At 46.5% G+C, this 23,343-nt stretch overlaps 3 protein-coding genes across 3 annotated transcripts in view; 1 reads left to right on the forward strand and 2 right to left on the reverse strand.

Moving 5' to 3' along the window:
• Positions 1-3,961: 3,961 nt before the first annotated feature.
• The window catches only part of T265_03772 (hypothetical protein), a gene marked incomplete at both ends in the record, with an annotated part of 54,207 nt that continues 34,825 nt past the window's right edge, over positions 3,962-23,343 (forward strand). Inside the window, 12 exons of the mRNA XM_009168325.1 lie at positions 3,962-4,029; positions 5,453-5,753; positions 7,741-7,880; positions 7,977-8,118; positions 11,436-11,574; positions 13,817-14,014; positions 14,630-14,971; positions 15,909-16,304; positions 19,519-19,715; positions 20,188-20,460; positions 20,979-21,122; positions 22,564-22,795. Coding sequence (XP_009166589.1) covers positions 3,962-4,029; positions 5,453-5,753; positions 7,741-7,880; positions 7,977-8,118; positions 11,436-11,574; positions 13,817-14,014; positions 14,630-14,971; positions 15,909-16,304; positions 19,519-19,715; positions 20,188-20,460; positions 20,979-21,122; positions 22,564-22,795 — 2,572 coding nt within the window. The remainder of the gene's footprint in view (positions 4,030-5,452; positions 5,754-7,740; positions 7,881-7,976; positions 8,119-11,435; positions 11,575-13,816; positions 14,015-14,629; positions 14,972-15,908; positions 16,305-19,518; positions 19,716-20,187; positions 20,461-20,978; positions 21,123-22,563; positions 22,796-23,343) is intronic.
• T265_13319 (hypothetical protein) lies at positions 7,411-10,537 on the reverse strand (the record flags this gene model as incomplete). The annotated part of the gene is made up of 2 exons (XM_009168343.1): positions 7,411-7,547; positions 10,480-10,537. Coding segments are annotated over 2 exons (195 nt in total), but the record flags the coding sequence as incomplete, so codon positions are not given.
• Positions 19,571-19,918, reverse strand: T265_03771 (hypothetical protein; the record flags this gene model as incomplete). Its single annotated transcript, XM_009168324.1, has 1 exon — positions 19,571-19,918. One exon carries the CDS (start codon positions 19,916-19,918, stop codon positions 19,571-19,573), a length of 348 nt encoding a protein of 115 aa, XP_009166588.1.

Here is a 23,343-nt window from a genome sequence, read left to right on the forward strand (position 1 = left end):
GGGATGAGTTCTCGGCCGTAGCGGCACATGAGTGCAAGCGGTGAAGAGGGATCCGTGTGGAATTCGGCCTAACACCTGGGCAATCGGAAAGTATCGTTCGCCCGTGCAAGTCTTCGCTCACCGGCCGTTTCCCACAGTCCTCCCCACCCCTCGTACAATGCAGTTCAATCAACCCATCTGCCAACACCCTAGCAACTATTCCGTGTCTCAACAGTCGCCCAGAAATACAAACAAAAATAATCACACACTAACTCCAAAAGGTCTTATCCATGTTGCAGCCTTTAATGTCCATACTCTGTGTCAAATTGGGCAGCAGGCATTCCTTGCTGAAACCTTGCTTTACCTGTCTGTTGATGTATGCTGTGTCTCCGAAACATGCATACAATTCCCTGCTTTGGTCATGTATCTCAGGCCGCTAAGGACAAGCTCAGATGTTCCGCACTTCACTCTTCTGGTATCCGCTAATTTTGACCAATGGCTCGTGACATCTATTTAGTCCAAATGCTTGAGGCGCCTTACTAGACTAGACCCCAATGAACGGTCGCCTTTGCGCTGTTCGGTTGTCTGGCTCAGTTAAGATAAATTGTAGGTCGATGTGGCAACTGGCGTTTATTTATCGTATCAGTATACATTCCAAAATAACGCAGTTCCAATACTGGGAAGGATGGGTTTATCGAGATCCGTCGCAACTCTTCCGGGTAGCAAGATAGATGGATATAGTAATCCTGGCTGGTGACATGAATGCACAAGTTGAACGAATAAGTCGGGAAGAAGCTCATTTGTGTAGTAGGTTTTGAATCGATGCTGAGTTTACAGTACGCACTTCCGACAACCGCTCACATCGAGCTACTTGGAGGCCACTAACCGCAAGATAGTCGGACCATATGACCTGAGTTATGGATTGTCGTTCCTTCTGGGGTACGCAACTTGACTATAATCATGCCATCGTGCAGGCCAGGTCAGAACTTTGGGGCCAAAGGAGGGAATCTCTGTTCATTACTTCGAAAAGTTTCAGTAGCTGAAGAGAATCGAGCTGATCTGGCTAGGAAGCTACTTGAAGCGCATAGTCGTGCGGACGACGAAGATACCTTGGACGTTGAATGGAGATGAGCTAAAGAAGCCATCCTCTGACCTCTCAGAACTGTTCGTTCATGCCATTGGCTCGACTAAATGAACACTGAATATCTTCGAGATCAGCAGCTCTTATTGCCTTCAGAGAGACCATGCCAGCGACCTAAAGCTGCCTTGACCTGGTAGTTGGACTTGAGTGCTGCCAGAGAGACCATACCGGCGACCTAAAGCTGCCACCTTGACCTGGTAGTTGGACTTGAGTGCTGCAACGATCCCGCGGGCTACACTGGTTGGAACTTCGTTCCACAATGTGCAACCATGTCAGGAATGTCGAAGGGCTGTGTCCGAACAAGCGCAGTGAGACCCTGTACTGTCCTCTGCGACAAATGTGTGAAAGCAGTGAGACGTATTTTCAGGCGACCGGCATGTCCATATTCACGAATGCAGTGATGCTGCTTTGCCCTGAGGAAAGACGGGTCAGAAAAGGTTGCTCTCAAAAACCGCACGCTCCAATCGACTAACGGTTGACCGTGACCACCGGTCGAAATACTTTTAAAACCAAAGAGTTCGGTGCTGCTCAGAAGGTATGTGCTTTGCGCAGCCGCGTCAGGAATGAAACTGTAATGTCCCATTCCATGCGCCCTCGGGTTAGACCAACCCCCTGCAGCTGAGCAGGTCATACTATTGAGTCATCGGCTTCGGGAAGGGTCCTCAAAGAAAACCCTACTGTCTTCTGCCTCGTGGATCCGACTTTTGACTCAGAGACTAGGGGCAGGATCCCTGAACCAAACCATACGTCTTCCAACTGCTTTGTGGGTCAGACTTTTGAGTCAAAGGCTGAAGGATGGGTGCCTCAACCAAACCCCCTCCCTCGGCCTGGGCAACCGGAAAGTATTATTTGCCCGCGCATTTTAATGTCCACCGATGCCCCTCCTCAACTCCTCACCACACAAGCAAACGTCGCAGGGCCATTGGACTGTCAGTTGTCTGACCGAAGGGCCTCATGCCCCCCGCTGCCTACTAACAATAAACGAAATAAAACCCTTCTAAATCCACGAGATCCTTTCTGCATAGGAGCCTTTAACGTCCGTACTCTATGTCAAATTAGCAAACAGGCACTGCTTGCTGAAATCTTATACTCCCTTAAAATTGGTGTATACTGTGTCTCTGAAACATGTATACAAGGCTCAAGCGTGATTATGCATCTCAGAACGCCAAGAATAAACACATTTCACGTTTCTCTCTCCGTGTGTCCGGTGACTCAGAAGCGGTGACTCGTGGAGTATATGCTGTGGGAGTTCCACTCAGCTTCAGAGCTGAACGCGCCTTGCTGGATTAAATTCCAGTGAACAGTCGTCTTGGCGCCATCCGATTATCCAGTTCAATCAAGCTCGATGCCTGTCGGCCTAAAGACCGGTGTCCCAACCGACTGCAGTTCTGTGGCGGAGCTACCCGGGCTCATTCGTCAAGCAAGAAGCACTGACATTGTGATCCTTGCAGGCGATTTGAATGCTCAATTCGGTTGTCTGAGCTCTTTGGAATCACATTTGGGCGGTCGACTCGGAGTCGATGCTCGCCGCACAGACAACAGAGATCGACTCCTTCAGTTGTGTGCTGATCATGAACTATTTCTGGACCCCGCGGCCATCAACCACCGATGGAGAGCCACGATTCAAGACTACCGTTCCTTCTGGGGCACACCACTTGACTCCGATCACAACATAGTGCGTGCACGCCTGAAATTTCGTTTCCCTTCAGGCTCTTTCAAGCCAGCAACAAGCATGCCGATCCACTGTCTTCGAAGAACTACCATAGGTCAACAGTATCGGTCTGAGCCGGCCCAACAACTCTCCACAGTAAACCAATACTGTGGTGGCAATGAGCATGTGGACGAAGCTTGGCAAAATGTAAAAGGGGCTGTGTTAGCGGCGTTAAGTGCTGTCAGTCCGACTTCCCCAATTCGACCACAAGACCAGTGGTGCCAGGAAAACCATACCAGCGGGCAACAGGTACGACAGTGCACGCAAATTTCTCAAACTCCAACTAGTGAAGAGTCTAAGAAAAGACCAACAGTTCTGGTGGACATCGAAAGCTCGGAAGATTGAGAGGGCTTTTGCTACCGACCCTGTATCAACTGGTACGATCGACTGGCCCTAGGAAAGAGAGATCACCATTCGGAACGAAGAAATAAGATACGAAATAGCTCTACTGAAGCGCGATAAGGCACCAGGACCGGACGGTCTGTATCCAGTCCTCTTTAAAGAAGGGGGAGAACCCCTGGCGATCTATCTGTCGAAGCTTATTGGTACAATATGGAACGAAGAGAAAGTGCCTGCAGAATGGGACGTCGACAATTATCCCTATCTTCAAAAAAGGTACGCGGACGCTGTGTGAAAACTACTGTGGCATCAGCCTATTAGCTGTGGCATCGTAGGTGCTCTCTGGTCTTATCCTCTGAAGGTTGACTAAATACAGAGAGAGATAGATCCTTGAAAACCAAGCTGGGTTCCGTCCTGCAAGAGGATGCATGATCATATCTTCACACTCCGACAAATTCGGGAACAGCGACAATGCTTCCAGCAACCAACAGTGGTTGTGTTTCGTGAGCTGAAAACTGGCTTTGACTCTGTGGACCGCCAGGCATCGTTGCAGTGTCTGCCGTCGTTGTTTCAGAACTATGTTTCGTGTAGGTTGGTGTCGGCTAATACGTAATGAGGCAATTAAAAAGCGCGTTGTCGGTTGTGCATCGGGTACTTCCATTGAAGAATGTGTACAGAAGTTGTGTTGGATGCGACATGTGTGGCGTATGCCGAAGAGAGTGTTGTTTTCCATGCCCAGTTGAGAGTGGCGTAAGCAGAGAGGTGGCCAACCCTTGACTCGGCAGAGGAGTATGAAGGAGATCACGAAACGTTTGGATGCCGTCGGCAGCGCAGCATCAGTGCTGGACATTGATGTCATGTTGTCGATGATGATGAGAGTGGGTAGAGTGGGTTGACAGACACCACTTATGTACGGAGGCCTTTTGGAGAGCTCTCCGTATACTCTCATTGTTGTTAGCAACTGCTGGACCCGCTCCGCTCCATAACCTCAATGTCCTAAAAAGACTCGCTAACAATGAACACAACAGCTTTATTGCAAACAAGCTAGAGCGAAAGTTACAAGAAGCCTGGCACTATTCAAAGGGCACTTCTAACATTGAATCAGCTGTTTGATTGGCGTTTGGTGAACACCCATCATCACCAATCTTGCCTCTATAAAGTGCTTGAACACTTATCATGGTCGGTCGTGCTTCTGTGGCGGGCCTGAGCATTCATCATCATCGGCCGTTGCTGAGTTTATTGACTGACTGGCCTGGATGCTTGCCGGCTTCCTCCCTCTTTTGGCCGTTCAACGTACGATTGCCGGCGCGGTTCAATTATAAAAGGCTTCATTTTCTTCTCACACGATCGGTACAGCGTCTCGGTTGTATCGGTGGGTCCGTCGTGGGTGGAAAATGTGAAGCAGTGGGTATTGATGAGCAACAAGTTTGACTGTTCCTCCACTTTTGGAATCGGTCCCTCAATTGACCGTGGTTGATTGACATGCAGTTTCCATATCGATGATCCCACCCGGACGCTATAAATCAGCTGACTGATTCTTTTGGGAACGACTTCAACACACCAGGTCCGGTGCCCAGGGCGGTACTCTTTCACAGGTACACGTCTTTCGTACTAAGACGTTGACTTCCCATCTGTTGGTGTTGATACGTATAATTTGTTGATCTGTAATGTTTAAAGGCCAAGCGATTGATCCAGTCTATACCCAGGATGTTGAACTCACAGGCCACAGGATAGACAATACTACAATCACGATGACTTGCTATTTCCATCGCACAGTCAAATTCATCAAGCGATTAAAGCTTACCTCCTGATGCATTTCTGGTGGTGTTCATTGTCGGTCTAACTCGTGCTGATCCAATCTTCCTCTAGGTGCGGCAAGAAACGGTCGTAACTTCGGAAACCGTATCGAGCTACAAACGAATTATGCTTTCGTTTTATCCGGTTGTAACATAATTGCGACGGGCATCGACCTGGTTATCATAGGGGGCAAGTATTGCTTGCTTCGGGGTGCAAACACTAAAAGCATCCAGATAGACTACGTGTCGAGACTTGAAGATTATATATATATATATATATATATATGCCTCGATTGCTCTTTTTGGTTTACATGTATATGTCTACTATGTAAGCACTGTTTGTCCATGTCCCTTTACAGATAAATTTCCTGTTTTCAATGATTCTGGACCAATGAAACATTTCCCCCTTTCAATATCGGTCCGCGACTGATTTGCACCGATGGCTGATGTCGGTTTGTTGGCTGCTTTGCGTGCCCTCGGAGTTAGTCAAGTGACATCAAATTCTAATGAATCCTCTTTCGATGTTACTGGTGACTCTACTCTTAATGCTTCTACTCCCGAAACCACAGTCCTCTCTCCCACCCAAAAAGGAGTTCAGCTTGGCCGCGCAGAGCTGCTTCGTGCAACACATCAACTAGTTGATGGCCTGCTTCGGCTTCAGTCTAAAGCATCTAGTCAGGCTCCATCTTACCTTAGCCTTGTGCTACCGTGCCTGTTTAAACTTCTCAACGATCCCCATCAAGATGTTCGTATTGCTGCCGATGAAGGAATCAACAAATTGATCAAGGTAGGTGGGTCCCTCGGTTTGTTCTCTTTGGATTTGGTTTCCGGAGGTTATGTTCATCTTTTGGGTCGTTTTTCAGTAGGATTTTCTTCGTAAATTCGTCGGTTTGCGACTACCTTCTCTTTTCCCACAATCGTCCATCTTATTTTGGTCACTGTTACAAGCATTACTCTCGTCTGTATGGGAGCTAGCGCCGGAATCTAGTCGAGTAGTTTCGTAGCTTACTCGAGCACGGCTGCTGGGAAGTGGGCCTTTTTTGGACAGTCAAATTGCCCTCAAGGGAAACAATAGAAAGCACACTTCAACCAGGCCAATTTCTTTCTGGACATCTCCTTTGCTACGCTGACTGTACGAATTAGTGAACTGAGCTTGATTGAGCGGATCCCTGATCAGCACAGCAAAAGTCTGCGGTTTAGTTGGTTAGTGGAGTGAGCATCGTGATCGGTAAAGTTGTTCTACGCGGCACAAATGTATCCCTCCTATTGACGCCTTCGGGAGAATATTTAGACACAATTTAGTTAGTGGATTAGCAGTTGATATTCTTCATCTTGGCACCAAGGTGTTGTAACGCTTGGATAACACCCAATATCCTTATTGTTGAAGCATACCGCTCCTGACTGACTCATAGTACATGAGTGACTGTGTTATATCGCCAGTACAACTTACTTCCCATTAAAGGGCCGTCATAATCTACTCCAACCGTTATTTCTTTGTATTCATGCGTCACCTAAATGTGCTATTCCATGTGATTAAACTCCAGATTCAATTAATCCCTGAAAACATCCCCTTTTGGCGTTCTTCCTTCAAAGAGTCCGTGACTTAACATTACACAGACCGAAATCCGTACTGGCGAATTAAGATATAACGGTTGACTCGGTACATCTGACAAACAGTAAGCTCTTGGCTGGGGTTGAGATTGTCGACCCCGAAGTCTGAGTGTGGCAAGGTAGGCATTGCAAAGTTTGTTGGATGTCCCAGTGGTTGCCTTCTCAATGGACGGATCGCTCTCACAAGTCCAACCTTTTCTATTGTTATCCAGCTTTGGCATCTGAAAATCCAGTTAGATTAGTCCCATGAGTAGTTTGTAGCCAAGCTGGCAAATCCCCCGAACCACTTACAAATTGTTCACGGCCTGCAGTTCCGGTTTATTATCGGTACCCACCGACCATCACGGGCTATCAGGCTGCTTCCTTGTTGGGTGACTCAACTGCACATTTATCATGTCCCCACTTGAAATCTAATTCAGGCATGAAATCATCTGATTCGTTACCTGAAGTTCCGTTTCAGCTTCAAGATGCTACTTCAATTGACGTATTATGTATTTTCTGGAATAAGTTGTCGGTCTTGACGATTTATATTCAGTCGATAGAAACTTGCTGGTGTGGTATCATGATGTATCCACAATGCCTAGTCGCTAACAGCCAATTAATTAATCTGGACCGTTTGCTTAAGTCGTTGGCATCGTGCTATTTCCTGTGGAAAGAGACTGGATTAATCCTAAGGTGAATAGTATGCCTAAACACGCATCAATATACTATTTTCCGGTCGGCAGTCGGTACAGCTAGGTGCTCCGGGAGCATTAGTACGAAGATGTCACATCTACTAAGTTTAGTTTGTGGAATGAAGCCGAGATAGCTCAGTATTTAGGGTGCGAACTCACTGACCGGAGGGTTTTTGGTTCGAGCCCAACCTTCGCTTCTCTGCTACTCCTGTCGAGGCTTGGATGGCCCGTCAGTGTCTCAGCTCTCGCGCCTCCTTCTGGTGACATGGTAGCTAGGCCTCGAAGGACTGTTACAGCTGAACGATTGTGTAGACCAGAAAACAATGTTAGCTATTAACATTTGTTGGTATTCCGTTTTTTTTTGGGTTCCTCTCTGGGAACGAGGAGGTCCCGCCTCCCCCTCGCGCGGCAAAACACTGTACTCCAAGCTTGCTTTGTCGTACTTGACTTATCCGCTGGTACGGTTGCTGTCCTCTCCGTTTGTTTCAGCTGCTTCGTGTAAGCATGACACATCAGGTCATCTTTGAACTGTTCCTGGAATTGAAGCGCAATGCCAATGCTAGAACTGTGACTGTGGCGCTCAACAAGTTCTCTGGTCTTGTGCATCGAATCCGGGCGTCCAAACGAAGGTAAGTCTCCGGCTAGTAGGCAGATTTACTGTACTCAACACTCGTAACCATTAAATATCAACTGTACGCCTTCCATTTCCTCTCCAACACATGTAGGTTCTACACTTTGAACCTTCTCCCGGTTCTTGTTACGATTTGCGAACGAGACGATGAGTCGGTTTTCGATGTGCTTTCGGAACAGTTCGGGCAGATTGCTTCTCAACTATTTTGTCACGCAACTGAACGGGAGCTTGTTGATGTAGGTTCACTTTTTTAGTTCGCCCTTTTGTCTACCACCTGCGTCCCTGATTTTCGTCTAGTCAAGTTCCAACAATCCTGAGACTAGTAAGTGGGTTCATTCTGTCTCAGAATTTATTTCTCCTACGGCTTTTCTCTTGAATTTCCATCCTATTGTTGCACATTTGCTTATGCAGGGTACGAACTGTTTCAGTGGACATTGGATTATCCACAAGGTTTCTCTACTGATGTATCCAAAGATATTTTGTCATGGTTTTCACATGACATTGGGTCACGTCCAAGCTTTACAGTTTTTTTTAGTAAACAGAAAGGAAACAGATGCCTGTAAAAAAAGTAAGAAGCTTTAGGCCGATTTCAAAGGTAGAGAACAGGAGACAAAGGATATTTGCTTACGTAGTTGTCCTCAGTGTGGTGAGGACGTTTTTCATTCGCGACTTATCGGTTGGGACGGTTCGATACAGAGCGGATGTTCAAGCTCAAAGTCAACTGGCATCCTTTCCAGGTTTACAAAACAAATTCACCTTCTGTCGGTTGCATGTGTGCACCCAACGAGTGATGTGATCAATTCCGTGAATGGCTAACCGGTGAACTGCGTACTGTGACTTCTGCAAGTTTTCCCATCGTTCTGACTTTCATTGTAATGAACTAATTATTCTTGAATATGGTCGCCAGCTGAGTTTATTCAGTGGGAACTTTAAAACGAGAGCGACAGCTTGACGAAGGCTGAAAACTCCACCTTTTGTTTTTGCAATCAACATAATTCCGGTGTAATTCGTTTCTGATGTGTTTAGTCTGGCCGCGGTTCAATTTGAGTGCTGTCGGAGAACTTCATCCAATTTTTCGTGCTTCACTACACCATCGGTGCGACAGGTTCACATTCCAATTGATTCAGTAGTGCAGCTCATAACGCTCAGAGGTGTTGCCAACAGTATTGTATCTTTGTTCGTCCAAATCACATATAAAGACTTTTCCGACCTGAACAGCTAGGACACCTGTGCATGACACCTTAACAGTCTTTGGTAATCGATAAAACAGGGTGCCATCTGTGACTGTCGGCACTGCTGATGAGTGTCGTTCAGGGACTGCGTGATCGTGTTGCGAAGGCTGAAAACTCCACCTTTTGTTTTTGCAATCAACATAATTCCGGTGTAATTCGTTTCTGATGTGTTTAGTCTGGCCGCGGTTCAATTTGAGTGCTGTCGGAGAACTTCATCCAATTTTTCGTGCTTCACTACACCATCGGTGCGACAGGTTCACATTCCAATTGATTCAGTAGTGCAGCTCATAACGCTCAGAGGTGTTGCCAACAGTATTGTATCTTTGTTCGTCCAAATCACATATAAAGACTTTTCCGACCTGAACAGCTAGGACACCTGTGCATGACACCTTAACAGTCTTTGGTAATCGATAAAACAGGGTGCCATCTGTGACTGTCGGCACTGCTGATGAGTGTCGTTCAGGGACTGCGTGATCGTGTTGTACTTGTCATTTCAACCTCAGGTTCAGACCATTGATATTCCAATCAGATGTTGGATTCTTGAGTGACTAGTTTGTGAGAGACTCCGATGCTTTTGATTTGCCGGTCGGTTTGGATGACCCATCGAATTTGTCGAATGGCTGGCCAGCTCCCTGATTGGTTAGCCATCGGACAACTCAAAGAGAACGGTGGTAACAATGGAACTAGTCATTCATCCAACAGACGAGACTGACCATCCAAACAGGCCGACAAATCACAATCAACAGCCACATTCTTCTTCGTCCTCAAGACGTATAAGTCTACACAGACAGTACTGCTCAACGTCTACACACCGACCTGCCGCCTAATCACTACGCGCTGATGACCATCTTGGTAGATGACGAAACGTTTGCAACCATATTACCCAGCTCAGTGAACAGAGCAGCAGCCTTCCTTCACTCTTAATCACGATCGAATTCACCTTAATTTTGTCCAACTGGAGAGGGACAAAGTGTATGGTTGTACTACAAACCATCATACCACCGAGCTTCAACTGACCCTACTTCTCAAGTGCTTGCGAGTTTCCCCAAAGATTACTGGCTTAGTAGCCAGTGTCTCCGTGGCACAAAATTCTTTTCATCAGTAAGGCATTGTGGGTTCAATATCGACAGAAAAAGTAAATCCGTCCATTATTACCTTCGAATTCCATCTATTTCTTCACCCATTTCTACATCCCCTTAACGTCTTGGGATCAAAATTTCAACCGCTTCATGGTCTGTATTCAACTCAAGACATCCGGTTTTTAACTACGTATCATCTAACACGTTGGCTGAGCTAGGATACGAAATGTCATCAAGTCCTGTTCACAATAAATGCAAAGATATTTTCATGAAGGAAACTATTCACAAGGTTGCTGAAAACTCTTCGACAGTCCACGACCGGTTTCGCTCTTCTCGGGGCTCATCAGGTAGGCGCAGTCCCCGAGTTTCCGTCAACCTTATGTTCTACTTGAACCGAAATTGGACTGTTTTTGAGAAATACACTCATTTGCAAAATCAGTTTGGTTTTCACGAGAAACTTGTGCCAACTGAAACGTGAGGCGGCCTGTGCGCAGCACATTCAGTTGTAGAATATCATAAACGAGAGATTCAGTTGAGTCCTCGTGAAAATCAGATCGATTTGCAAATGAGCGTATTTCTCGAAAATGCAAAGATACTTCTGTTTCGGCGCATGGAACATACTTCCTTCGTGGCCACCTGAAAGCAGTGCCTCTGTTACCTTTAATCAAATTCTGTTGGATTTCCTATTCCAGATTACTTCGTACAGCTGGCGTTTCAATACTCCGCGATGTTAATGGTCTGCCTACAGATGTACTCCAGCTGCGATAATACCTCACTCTTTTTTATTGCGCCCATGCCAGAACTGTTTGAGCCAACCTAGCTACGGTATGCTTCGTTTTTGCATCTATTGTTACACTAAATTGGCATTCCTCGGACTGCCACTCAAAGAAAAACAAGCGGACGCTAACCAAGCATTCCAGTGCAGTAGTTAACTGTGCGTGCTGTTTCGCATCTAAATATTTCATTAACCTCACCTCAAGTGTACTATGACCCCTGAACTTTTATTTCTAATAATGAGACCGCAGTGCAGAATTGGTTTCCGCAGGTATCTGCCATATGTCGCCCTACTTGTTTTGTCTCTTACTTTGATCGTCATTCTCTTTTGTGCATACGTATTGATTAGCTCTGCTCACAGCGGTGATCGTCTTAAAACAACTATTATCGTTTTGTTTATATGACGCGCTGACTAACCGGAAAAAACGTCATCCTGCCTCTTTCTTTTCTGCGACTTTTTTGTCACAGTTTTTACGAAGACAGTTGCTGCGACTCTCGTCCGAAACGGCTTTGATTCGTCGTTCAGTCGCTCAAACTTTGGTGCTAACCTGCCAGTATTCGCGTGTCCCACTGACTCTGTTTCGACTTTTGCTTCAACGAATTCTCCGTAGGTCTACTGTTGTTTCACTTATTCGTACTCCTCTCCGTAAAAAAATTAAAAAAGTCGTTCAGCTGTCGCGCCCTTTCGGTGCCTAGCTGCCATGCCCCCAGAAGGAAGCATGAGGGCTGGGATACCGCCAGGTCGCCCAAGTAGAGGTCGGGTCGAACCCCTCCTGTCTGTAATCCGTGTTTTAGTACCTGAGCAATAGTGAGTCTAATTTCATCACCAGTTCGACTGCCAACTGCACGTGCAACTGAGGGAACATCATGGAGCGAACTTTCCGACTTCCGTTTTTGTCCGTATGTACGGATGTACGAGCTTTGTTGACCACAAGAGTTGTCAGTGATGACCCTAAAGGGCAAATACGTCCACTTTAGGAGAACAGATTCATGGCTGCTTTCCCTGTCGCCTTCGCTTCGTACTACAATGAATATTTTGGATTTTCGTTGCTTTTTTGGCTTTGCCTCCGCCTCTCGACTTCCGCTGTCTAGGCTTGGGCAACCTGACATTATCCCAGCCCTCGTGCAGCCTTCGGGTGGCATGGCAGCTAGGCACCGAAAGGGTGTTACAGCTGAACGATTGATTGATTTTGTTCACCTTGCGGTTGTAGGTGTCAGTATCCCAGACTTCTGCGTCGTGGATCCGAAATAATGTCACTGAACCGGTACACGAGTGAGCTGTATGAGCCAAACTGAAATACATGAGCTGGAGATAGCTCAGTGGTTAAAACGCTGCTGTTTAGGTTTGAATAAGCTAGCTGTAACACCCTTTGGGTACCTAAATGCCATGCCACCCGAAGGTTGCACGAGGGTTGGGATGACGCACGGTTTCCCAAGCCTAGACAGGGGAAGTCGAGAGGCACAGGCCGGGTTCGAACCACGGACCTCCTGATCAGTAAATTCGCGCTTTGATCATCGAGCCATTCCGCCCCCTGAGCCATCCCGGTGGCAGTATCTCAGCCCCCCATGCTTCTTTTGACTTTCGTGACATCTAAGCATGGAGTGCGTGTTCTAGGTAAACCATTGTTTTTTGCTATTGATAGCGGACGCCCACGGAATCGTTCTCTTCACGTGGTACGGGACATTTTCAACTGAATTTGCTGCACACAGACAGCCTCATCATCTTTCGGTTGACACGATATTCGATATATTGCAGTACATTTTCTTGAACTTAACGCACTTCTCATAAGGTTGCTGAGAACCTCGAGAGCCCACCACTGGCCCTGCCATTTTTGGGCTTCATCAGTTAAACCTAGTCCCGGGGTTTCAATCAACCTTCTGTTCTGTGTGGACACAGTGGGAGACATACGCTCTTTTGCGAATTGCTTTAGTCTTAACGGGGACTCGACTGAATTTCTCATTCATGACAATCAATTGACATCGATTGCGACATTCAGGTACTTGATAAAAACTCGGGGACTAGGCCCATGTGATGAGCCCCAAGAAGGGCCAAACAGCCAGTAGACTGTCGAAGAGTCTTCAGCAACCTTATGGGTAACGTGCTGCGTCAGGAAATTAGTCTCGGTAACTTTTTTGCTAACTAGCGACGGTATCGATTTCGCCCCACGGAACGCAAATACCACTCGGTACTGGAAACCAAAATCAAGAGGCCGGCAGATTTCATCATTAAAACGTGCAATCTAGGGTACAGCACCTCGAAGCGAGTATTCCCAACCGTGTGCAACAATATCGTTGACGTAAACTATAATAAGTCAAAAAGGAAACTACTCACAAGGTTGCTGAAAACTCTTCGACAGCCCACGACCGGTTTCGCCCTTGTTAGGGTTCATCAGGTAGGCGCAGCCCCTGAGTTTCCATCAATCTTATGTTCTATAATAGGTCAGTTTTCCGCATAACATGATTTTGGATTACTGCCGGTAGATTGAAACTAATGACTTCTTATTATCACCTGGCTTCCTCCACAACTTTGCCGGAAATTCTGTTGCTAAGAAATTACCCACTCGATGGTAACCTAAGGCCATATTTCTATCTCATGCCATCTGACGTGCACATCTACCAGTTTTTTGTGTTTTATCCAACTTTAGGTGAAATTCCGCTACGCCGAAGGACTAGGATATCTCTGTCATCATTCCAAATGCTGGTTCTGCATAGCTTCGGTATTATTTAACCTACCCACTTTCGGCGCGTTTTCTGTATTTACACCCCGACAAGGATTTCCTCCCGTTTTACCACTACCGTTTTTTATAGTAACCTGTATCGTGGATTTTTTCGATTCGCCCCTTTCGCAGGTGACCTCGGTGGAACGGAACGACCCCCGACCAATGTAGCCGCTGGTCTCCTCAGCACACTGCGCTACTTGTCTATAGCTTGGCAGCAGGTCCTCCGATCCAACCCTGCAGCTGTCGAGCAAGAAGCCAAACGTGCCTCCAGAGCTAATCTGCGTGTGCGCACCTCAGCTATGGGACCCAGCGAGCCTCTTACATCAGGTTTGTCCGTTTTGGTTCATTTGTCTTGGCCTCTTAAATAGGGGACACCTTTGGGAAGCAAAGCGACCATGTCTACAAGAGAGATCCATACTGGGGGACGACTGATGGATCCGATATTTCAGTGCTACAAGCCCAGAGATTTCTTTTTCTGGAAAAACTTACGACATTCCCTTGTTTAAGTGATCCTCTGCATGACCATGTCCGCTCGTGTGGGAAATGCCCATTTTTTCTAAAGCATCAGCTGTGCTGGCACCCCCTTCAATTTATTCTCTTGGACTTCTTAATATCCATCCAATGCAATGTGTAAAAAAAATCTCACCTGTTTTAATAACGTGTTGAATTGAACTCATCGTTGCAGAAGTTAGGCCCGTGGGTTCTTGGCATTTCTCTCTTTCAATCTTGAAGCCCCACCAGGGCACTTTTGCAAGCGTCACTTCGCCACACTGTGATCATCCGTGGACGACGTGGGTTACATTTGAACAAACAGCCATGTAACCAGGCTTCTGTCATGTGATGTAACATACCACTGTATTCAGGTCTTTTATCCGCTTATGTGTACCTGGGCTTGTGCTCAAGATTGTCGAAATCCACGTCACTCTTAAAACACCCTTTCAGAATCCACTCCCAACAAAATGGTTCGCTCCGAACTGGAGACCGATGATCCTCGCCTGACCTCGTCTGATATCTCTAGTCAGAATACCGCTCAGTACGCAAATGAACTGGATGATCGACAATGGTCGCAGGCCTTTTTCACCTGCCTAGATTACGCGAATACTTCAAGTATCACACTATCAACGGCTGCTCTGGAAGCATTGTCTCAATTTCTAATCGCCCGCCGCCCGTTGGTTCTATTTCCACGCCAATGGTTGTCTGGAACAACAACGAACTGGTCGTCCAGTATGCTGGAAAATCCTTCTGACCAAACCCCGGCCGCTGATGTTGGCATTGAAGATGTGTGTAAGTTCGACCATTTAGTTTTTTGTCACATTCGTTCACATTCTTCCCTTCAAGTTCAATCTTCCCGTCCTCTAAGCCTGAGCTTGATCTGTTGTACAGACTGTCACACAGGTCTGTCTGCATGGGACTAGCGTAACGGCTAGTTGGCTAACGGTTTTTTTAAGCATCCCTGATCGTCTTTGAACAGAGTGCATCATGTTCTTATAATTGTGGACCGACAGACTGAAGGGATTGTCTGCTATAGACACAACTAGGGCTGATTTTTCTCCACTTTGGTGCCTGTATATACATTGTACAACTTTACCTGTAAGGGAATAGCTGTAAAATGTGTTGTTTTCTCCAATTCATGCATCGAACGCAACTCGTATACAGCCAAGAATGTCTTCCTTTCTCCATGCTTGGCCACTGAGTCATATCAATACTACAGATAATACGGGGGATACAAACTATCTGTCCACGTCAACAACTTTAATGGTTGAAGCGAATAGGAAAGGAAATAAACCGCACGACCTATTCCCTTGATTTCCGCCTAGCAGTTACGCATCATCTTTGTATTCGGTGAATTCCATCTTTTCGAATCCCATTTTGTGAAGCGACCGATAATTTACTCACTCAGCTGAGATCTGAATAAGACTCCACTGGTTGGCTAAAGCATCCCTAGTCTCTGTTTTTCAAGGCACCTTCCTCTGAGGTTCGAGATGTAGCGGCCAATTACTGGGTAGAGCACCCCTACTTTGAACCCATCATAGTCCCTATGTTTACTTTGGTGACGGGATCGATAAGCGTCACTCGGTTATATGTCCTGTTCGAACTTGCGACCTAACGCAGCCCAATATTGTCATTCAGCTGTAAGGTCACAGTACATGACCTGCCCATACTTTGCTTGTTAGAGTGCTTCTCTACACACCTCTTCTCACATTTTGTTCTCTACCTCTAGTTTGTCAAGGTGAGCTCACCTTCCATCCGTTTGAACGCACTGACTCTATTCGCGAGGGTCCTATACGAGATTCAGCTTTGGACGGTGGTCCACTATTCCCGGATTCCTGGCATCATGTCGATGGTGGCGCTCCAACCTTATCACGCTCCGTCTCCTCGTCCAGCATAGCCTCTTCGTTAGACGCTGACCCAGAACTACACCAGGCCCGACAGGATGTACAAAAACAGCTCTCAATGGTGAGGGCACGTATGGCTCGTGAAGAACAAACGTCCAGTGTGGTACAGGAAACAGGTTCTCACTCCGATACCAACTTCTCCGTGGAGGATTATTCTGTTCTTGGGTCGGTGGCTGATTCGTCTGACCCCAGTGTGATTATGCTGAAAGGTACCTCTTCAGGTGTGTTTGAATTTACCCACTCTTCACCGTTTCCTGTTCGAATTTTTGTACCACTCGTTTATGCTTACCACTAACTATCCACGAACAGGTTCCGGCAGTGACAATGTATCCCAAGGCAAACCGACCGGCTCCCTGAAATTGCTCACCTTAACGGAGTTGTAATGTATCCCCAAACCGACCGGCTCCCTGAAATTGCTCACCTTAACGGAGTTGTTGACCTATTTGGTTCCGGAAGAACCGAGTTCTTTGCGGGAGTCAACTTGGCTCGTTTCCTATCTGATGCTACAGTTCCGCGTCTTCCCTGACACGGTTACTGGTCCACTCGCCTTATTGCCACGTTCGCCGACCAACCCGAGGACTTGCAACCAACTGCTCGCAATATCTTGCCTCACGCAGATCGCCTCTTGCTGTCCAAACCAATTTTTTCGTCCAATATCTCTCAGTCAGTTTTGTGCCTTAGATTCGATGGAGGCCGAAACGCCGACAAGCTATCCCAACACAGGTAGGTCGACCGACCACGTTCTGAATATTGCCATTCTTTTGGATAGATAACTCCACTTCATTTTTGTGATTGAATTTGGTACTAACCGGATATCGTCTTCTAGACTTGCTTCTCTCTCTCTCTCTCGATAAAATGACCACTCCCGGAAACGGGCCATCTCGACTTCTACAGTTCCCTGCTTCTTAACTATGAGTTCTACTCGGTCAGTTGCATTGTCTTCCGTTTTTAACAGATGAGCAGTCAACTGAACCTATCGATTTTTTATGTCAGGACGATATGCTGCACTCATTTGCATTAGTGCGTCCATGCATCCATCGATCGTACGATCTGTTTTAAAGTACTTCGTTTCTGTGTTTTGCTCGTTTTCATTTCATAACCACCTGTTCCAGCGCGACAGCAGGGGCTACCATACCAACTCTGTGAAGCTTCACATGTTGATGTCAGCGTTCCAAAACGGTCGGCTCGTGCATGTTCCTATTAAACCTCTGGAGCTGACCGTCTGGGCCACAATAGACAGAATTTGAGTCCTTTGCATTGATATGAATTTCCTGGGATGCGAATTCAGCTTGGTAAATGTTACGCATTTGTGCTTTCTCTGTAGGCTACCAAGATCAACACAAATCCACAGCAAGTGTTTGCGTCCATAGATGAACTGAGGGCTTCGTCCAATTGCGTTGGTCAGGTTTGATATTCACAGTTTAGTTGGGAAATCCTAACAATATTGCCGACTCTGCTCAAAGAACCTTTTACTGCGTTCTCCGCAGTGCCAAGCTCTAACAATCGTCTGGTAGTTAGTGAACCGGTGGATTAACTCAGCCATGAACAATCATCGTCCTTAGCGTGGTTTCCAATGGAATTCACTGACAGGGCGATGTCATACGACCAATGGTAGCATTTCATTTATTCCCCGTCTCTTTATCCTTACTCGCTGTTCTCTTTTGTTTTTGCCTCTATTTTTCGTTTCTGAAAGATCTTACACTACTTGCTGTCATAAGTCGTGTAGCGACCCGAACCACTGAACATGCGTAGACGATTCATGATTGTATAACTCAACTCAACTGAACCGGTAGACTGGCCTTGATTGTGGCCTCGCAGTCTCCGCAGTCAAACTCAGTCCCCTCCCTCCATCTTTCTTCCCTTCCTCGCATAACAGTGGACATACTTCTTCGTCTGTTGCATACACATTCGGATCCGCAACTACGTGGTCAACTTTGCGTTCTGTTCGGTCAACTCATATCCGCCTGTCTCGTCCATGATGGTCTCCTTGAAAGTGACGGATCTCCGGTCCTGACCAATCCGTACGATGTGCTACTCAGTGCGATTGATCGAGTACTCTCTTCTTCAGTTCCGCGTCTTCCCTGACACGGTTACTGGTCCACTCGCCTTATTGCCACGTTCGCCGACCAACCCGAGGACTTGCAACCAACTGCTCGCAATATCTTGCCTCACGCAGATCGCCTCTTGCTGTCCAAACCAATTTTTTCGTCCAATATCTCTCAGTCAGTTTTGTGCCTTAGATTCGATGGAGGCCGAAACGCCGACAAGCTATCCCAACACAGGTAGGTCGACCGACCACGTTCTGAATATTGCCATTCTTTTGGATAGATAACTCCACTTCATTTTTGTGATTGAATTTGGTACTAACCGGATATCGTCTTCTAGACTTGCTTCTCTCTCTCTCTCTCGATAAAATGACCACTCACGGAAACGGGCCATCTCGACTTCTACAGTCCCTGCTTCTTTAACTATGAATTCTACTCGGTCAGTTGCATTGTCTTCCGTTTTTAACAGATGAGCAGTCAACTGAACCTATCGATTTTTACTGTCAGGACGATATGCTGCACTCATTTGCATTAGTGCGTCCATGCATCCATCGATCGTACGATCTGTTTTAAAGTACTTCGTTTCTGTGTTTTGCTCGTTTTCATTTCATAACCACCTGTTCCAGCGCGACAGCAGGGGCTACCATACCAACTCTGTGAAGCTTCACATGTTGATGTCAGCGTTCCAAAACGGTCGGCTCGTGCATGTTCCTATTAAACCTCTGGAGCTGACCGTCTGGGCCACAATAGACAGAATTTGAGTCCTTTGCATTGATATGAATTTCCTGGGATACGAATTCAGCTTGGTAAATGTTACGCATTTGTGCTTTCTCTGTAGGCTAACAAGATCAACACAAATCAACAGCAAGTGTTTGCGTCCATAGATGAACTGAGGGCTTCGTCCAATTGCGTTGGTCAGGTTTGATATTCACAGTTTAGTTGGGAAATCCTAACAATATTGCCGACTCTACTTAAAGAACCTCTTACTGCGTTCTCCGCAGTGCCAAGCTCTAACAATCGTCTGGTAGTTAGTGAACCGGTGGATTAATTCAGCCATGAACAATCATCGTGCTTAGCGTGGTTTCCAATGGAATTCACTGACAGGGCGATGTCATACGACCAATGGTAGCATTTCATTTATTCCCCGTCTCTTTATCCTTACTCGCTGTTCTCTTTTGTTTTTGCCTCTATTTTTCGTTTCTGAAAGATCTTACACTACTTGCTGTCATAAGTCGTGTAGCGACCCGAACCACTGAACATGCGTAGACGATTCATGATTGTATAACTCAACTCAACTGAACCGGTAGACTGGCCTTGATTGTGGCCTCGCAGTCTCCGCAGTCAAACTCAGTCCCCTCCCTCCATCTTTCTTCCCTTCCTCGCATAACAGTGGACATACTTCTTCGTCTGTTGCATACACATTCGGATCCGCAACTACGTGGTCAACTTTGCGTTCTATTCGGCCAACTCATATCCGCCTGTCTCGTCCATGATGGTCTCCTTGAAAGTGACGGATCTCCGGTCCTGACCAATCCGTACGATGTGCTACTCAGTGCGATTGATCGAGTACTCTCTTCTTCCGTCGAGGTTCGAACTACCTGTGTTTTGTGCAACATGGTTGTTTCCAACTGGTCCATAGCTAAGCTGTCTACATTTCTTACCTCTACCTCGCCATACTTTTTTCCAAGGCCACACTCTACAATGTGGTTTTGACCGATTTCCGGTGCAGTATTGCGAATTTTTGTCTCGCCTGTTTTGCTTGTGATGGTCTTCACAAGACGCGCATCCATCCGCCCACTATTCCTCACTGACTTCGTCAAAGTCAAAAGGTCAAGGACTCCGCTCACAAATTGTTTGAGCTTTATCTGTGCGTTGATGACAGACCAACGCGAATTGCGCTACCCCAAATTTTCAAGTGAATACCCTTCGCTTGTTGTACAAGTTAAACAGTTTAGACTCTGAGGTGTAGTACCAGTTACTCTATAACTAGTGTGCTTTTTCAGACTGTTTTCTATCGCTCACTCATGCCATGTCTTCCTTGTTCGAATTTCGGCGACAGTCCTCGGGAATCACTTACCGTCTGGCACTCTCTGGTCTGCGATCTTGCGTGAACGCAATTCTCGCAGTTCCTCGGCGCAAATCTACTGCCCCACCTCTATTGGAGACGGATCTAGCTTCTTTCGTAATGAACTGCGTAGCTCGGAACCTGGCACCTGCCGCGCGACACTCTTATCGACTCGTGCGTCGCGAATTCCTTCTGCTTGTCAATGACCTGAATTGGAATGCAATCAATTTCTGGGAGGCGATAGTATCGAACCCGGCAGCCTCCGAGGTCAGTTGAACCAATGTGAATTCAACTGGTGTGGATAACTGTTTGCGTTTACAGTTTGAATGAGTTCAGCATCGCTTTGATGGACCGAATATTCCATTTGCTAGGTGAATGAGAATGAATTGAAGGAGGGAGTTTCTGGTAGTACTCTGCCCATCAGGAAGTCCCACTACTGATAGTCCTCAGGTTGATTTCTGCATCGTTTGGTTGCAAATCTCCGGAGTAATTAGCGTCACCTCGTTTGTTTGAACCGCTACACATCCTTCGTCCATTTTTTAATGCTGGCCGAAGTGCCTTTCTCCCAACAGTTAAATCCGCCCCGTATGGACAGTGGATTGTCGTTTTTTTCACGCACACACCACAGAGGGTGCTGTGTGTTGATCCATGTAACAGGAGTATGACGTGCTCCGATTGATTGAAAAGGTTATTTTCATTAGGGAAACTACTCACAAGGTTGCTGAAAACTCTTCGACAGCCCACGACCGGTTTCGCCCTTCTTGAGGCTCATCAGGTCGGCGCAGTCCCCGAGTTTCCACCGTCAACCTTATGTTCTATTTGAATCCAAACTGGACTGTTTTTTGGAGAAATGCACTCATTTGCAAATCGATTTGGTTTTCACAAGAGACTCAACTGAATCTTTCATTTATGATATTCTACAACTGAATGTGTTGCACACAGGCCGCCTCATGATTCAGTTGGCACGATATTCGAGATATCGCAGTATATTTTCATGAATATCATAGAATAGCATAAACGAGAGACTCAGTTGAGTCTCTCATGAAAACCAGATTGATTTGCAAATGAGTGTATTTCCTGAAGAAAGATTAATTCCGTCTCTTTGTTCTTGGTATAGGAGATCTTCTGCCTTCGAAATTCAACGTTCCTGAGAAGCCTTCGGTGTAATCGCTACGCTTCTCCAACCCAAGCTTTCCCCAACCTCTTTTGTTGACATCTCGCTTACACAGAATTGTCTATCTCGGTCGTGACGAAAGGTTTTCTTGTTTAGGAGTTTCATTTTTCACGGGGACATAGTTTCCGAGCCGTAGTTGGTAGTGGTTGTTTCTAACACCTATGTAACGGAATTTTCCACGTCGGGCCCTGTGTATCCTGCAGGTACTCAATGTTGTCAATGCCACCGCTGGCAGTTCGATTTTCTAATAAAGGCTTAAAACCCGGGAAGCGTGGAGACAACGCGAGTTATCTGACAGTTATGAGAGGCCGTTTTTTCCGAAGCTACTCACTGAAGTGCTCTTGAGGATCCAGGCAATGAACTGCACAGTTTGGTCCGTTTAACATTGAGGTCCACTCAGCGAATGCCTGCCGCCTACATCAGCTGTGAAAAGAACGAATTCCAACTCAAGTTTTGCGAAGTCAGTTCGATGGCTGACAGACTGATCACGTATGTTGGCTTGACTGATACGTTATGTGAGCAGATGATGAGATTCACTGGCAGGTACAGTGTTTCACTGCCCTTTGTCTGACCGCTCCACCTTGGACGTCCTTGCATGATTGCACTTTGTGGAACGAAGTTCCATCCAGTATATTCCGCGGGATGATTACGGCACTCAAACCCGACCACCACATCAAGGGAGCAGCTGTATATCGTGTCTGATCCTCATAAGCTAGCGTTTTCTGCAAAAGAATCGCTGACGGCCCATAAGTTGTATTAAACTCCCAAAACAAGATCAAAAGACACGTACATTCCGAAAATTCGGAGGTCTTCTGGATGCGTCATTGGCAAAAGCATTCAGTCGATACTGGATCATGATTGGTTGTTGTGTCCACGTTTTCAGTCAATCAACGGCCGCCTGTACGCTGGACCGGCAAGTGGTCCGATCTTCTGACCAATCACCTGTGGCTTAGGCTTTGCCGCAGCAGCGCCCAACTGTGAGCGGTAAAGCGGTTTCAGTGCGCGATTCTACCCGATACATCGGGATAGTCACAAAGGATAAATTGCTCTATGCAACTCAACCAGATCCGAACAGGACCCTCAGAATGTTATTTTTTTCTATTGGAATGTATTTGTAGAATTTTTACACAAGCCTTAAATTACTCATGTGATCGCAGTCGATCGCGTTTCCTGAAATCACATGCTTTGTCTCCCAGCGGCTGAATTGTCTGGCGCGTCCGCATCAACTGGTGGATCTGGCATGGACAGAAACGTGGCGCCTGCTGTCCGATCCGGAGTCGGAGCTGTCCGAACTGGCCGCTGCGACGCTGGTGTACACATTAAGCGACATCCTGCCGAACGATTCCCGAAATGGCTCTTCGTACCTTCTGGAGTGTAGCGTTGAACGCCGTCTGCACTATTGGTATCCCAGTTTCTATTCTAGTGCGTGTGAGTCCGGTTTACTTAGTCTAACGCCTGTTTGAACCAAGTTGTCCGCTTTAATCAGAGCTTTATGAGAACAGGATGAAGCGCTATAAAAGGATAGACCGAATCCAATCATGTATCATGTCTCATCAGCTATTTGTGTGCATTCGAAATCAGAGTTGTGCCAAGAGCTCTGGCAATCGAGGTTTTCTTGAGGCTAGCATAGCTCATCAAACCACACATCAGAGTTGTAGATCTCATTCAATATTGGACACAAGGATAGCCACAATTTTTTTTCTGGACAAATTGGGTTCGTATTGTTGAATCATTGCCGCTTCAATGAAGCACAATAGGTGAGGGTTGTTTTGACAGTCAACGACATCTTGGTTCTTTCCAGGGTGAAATACACACAGCTCTTTGCTGAGCACTATCAAGATGGTATTTGTAAGGTAGGTTACATGCGACTTCTAGACGTATGACAGAATCAAATTGCCTGTCCAACATATGACAACGAAGTCAAGAAGGTTGATCCGATGACTTGATCGTAGCTTGTACCTGAAGTACAAACGCCT

Source organism: Opisthorchis viverrini (genome assembly GCF_000715545.1).
Source record: "Opisthorchis viverrini unplaced genomic scaffold opera_v5_60, whole genome shotgun sequence".
Classification (NCBI taxonomy): domain Eukaryota; kingdom Metazoa; phylum Platyhelminthes; class Trematoda; order Opisthorchiida; family Opisthorchiidae; genus Opisthorchis; species Opisthorchis viverrini.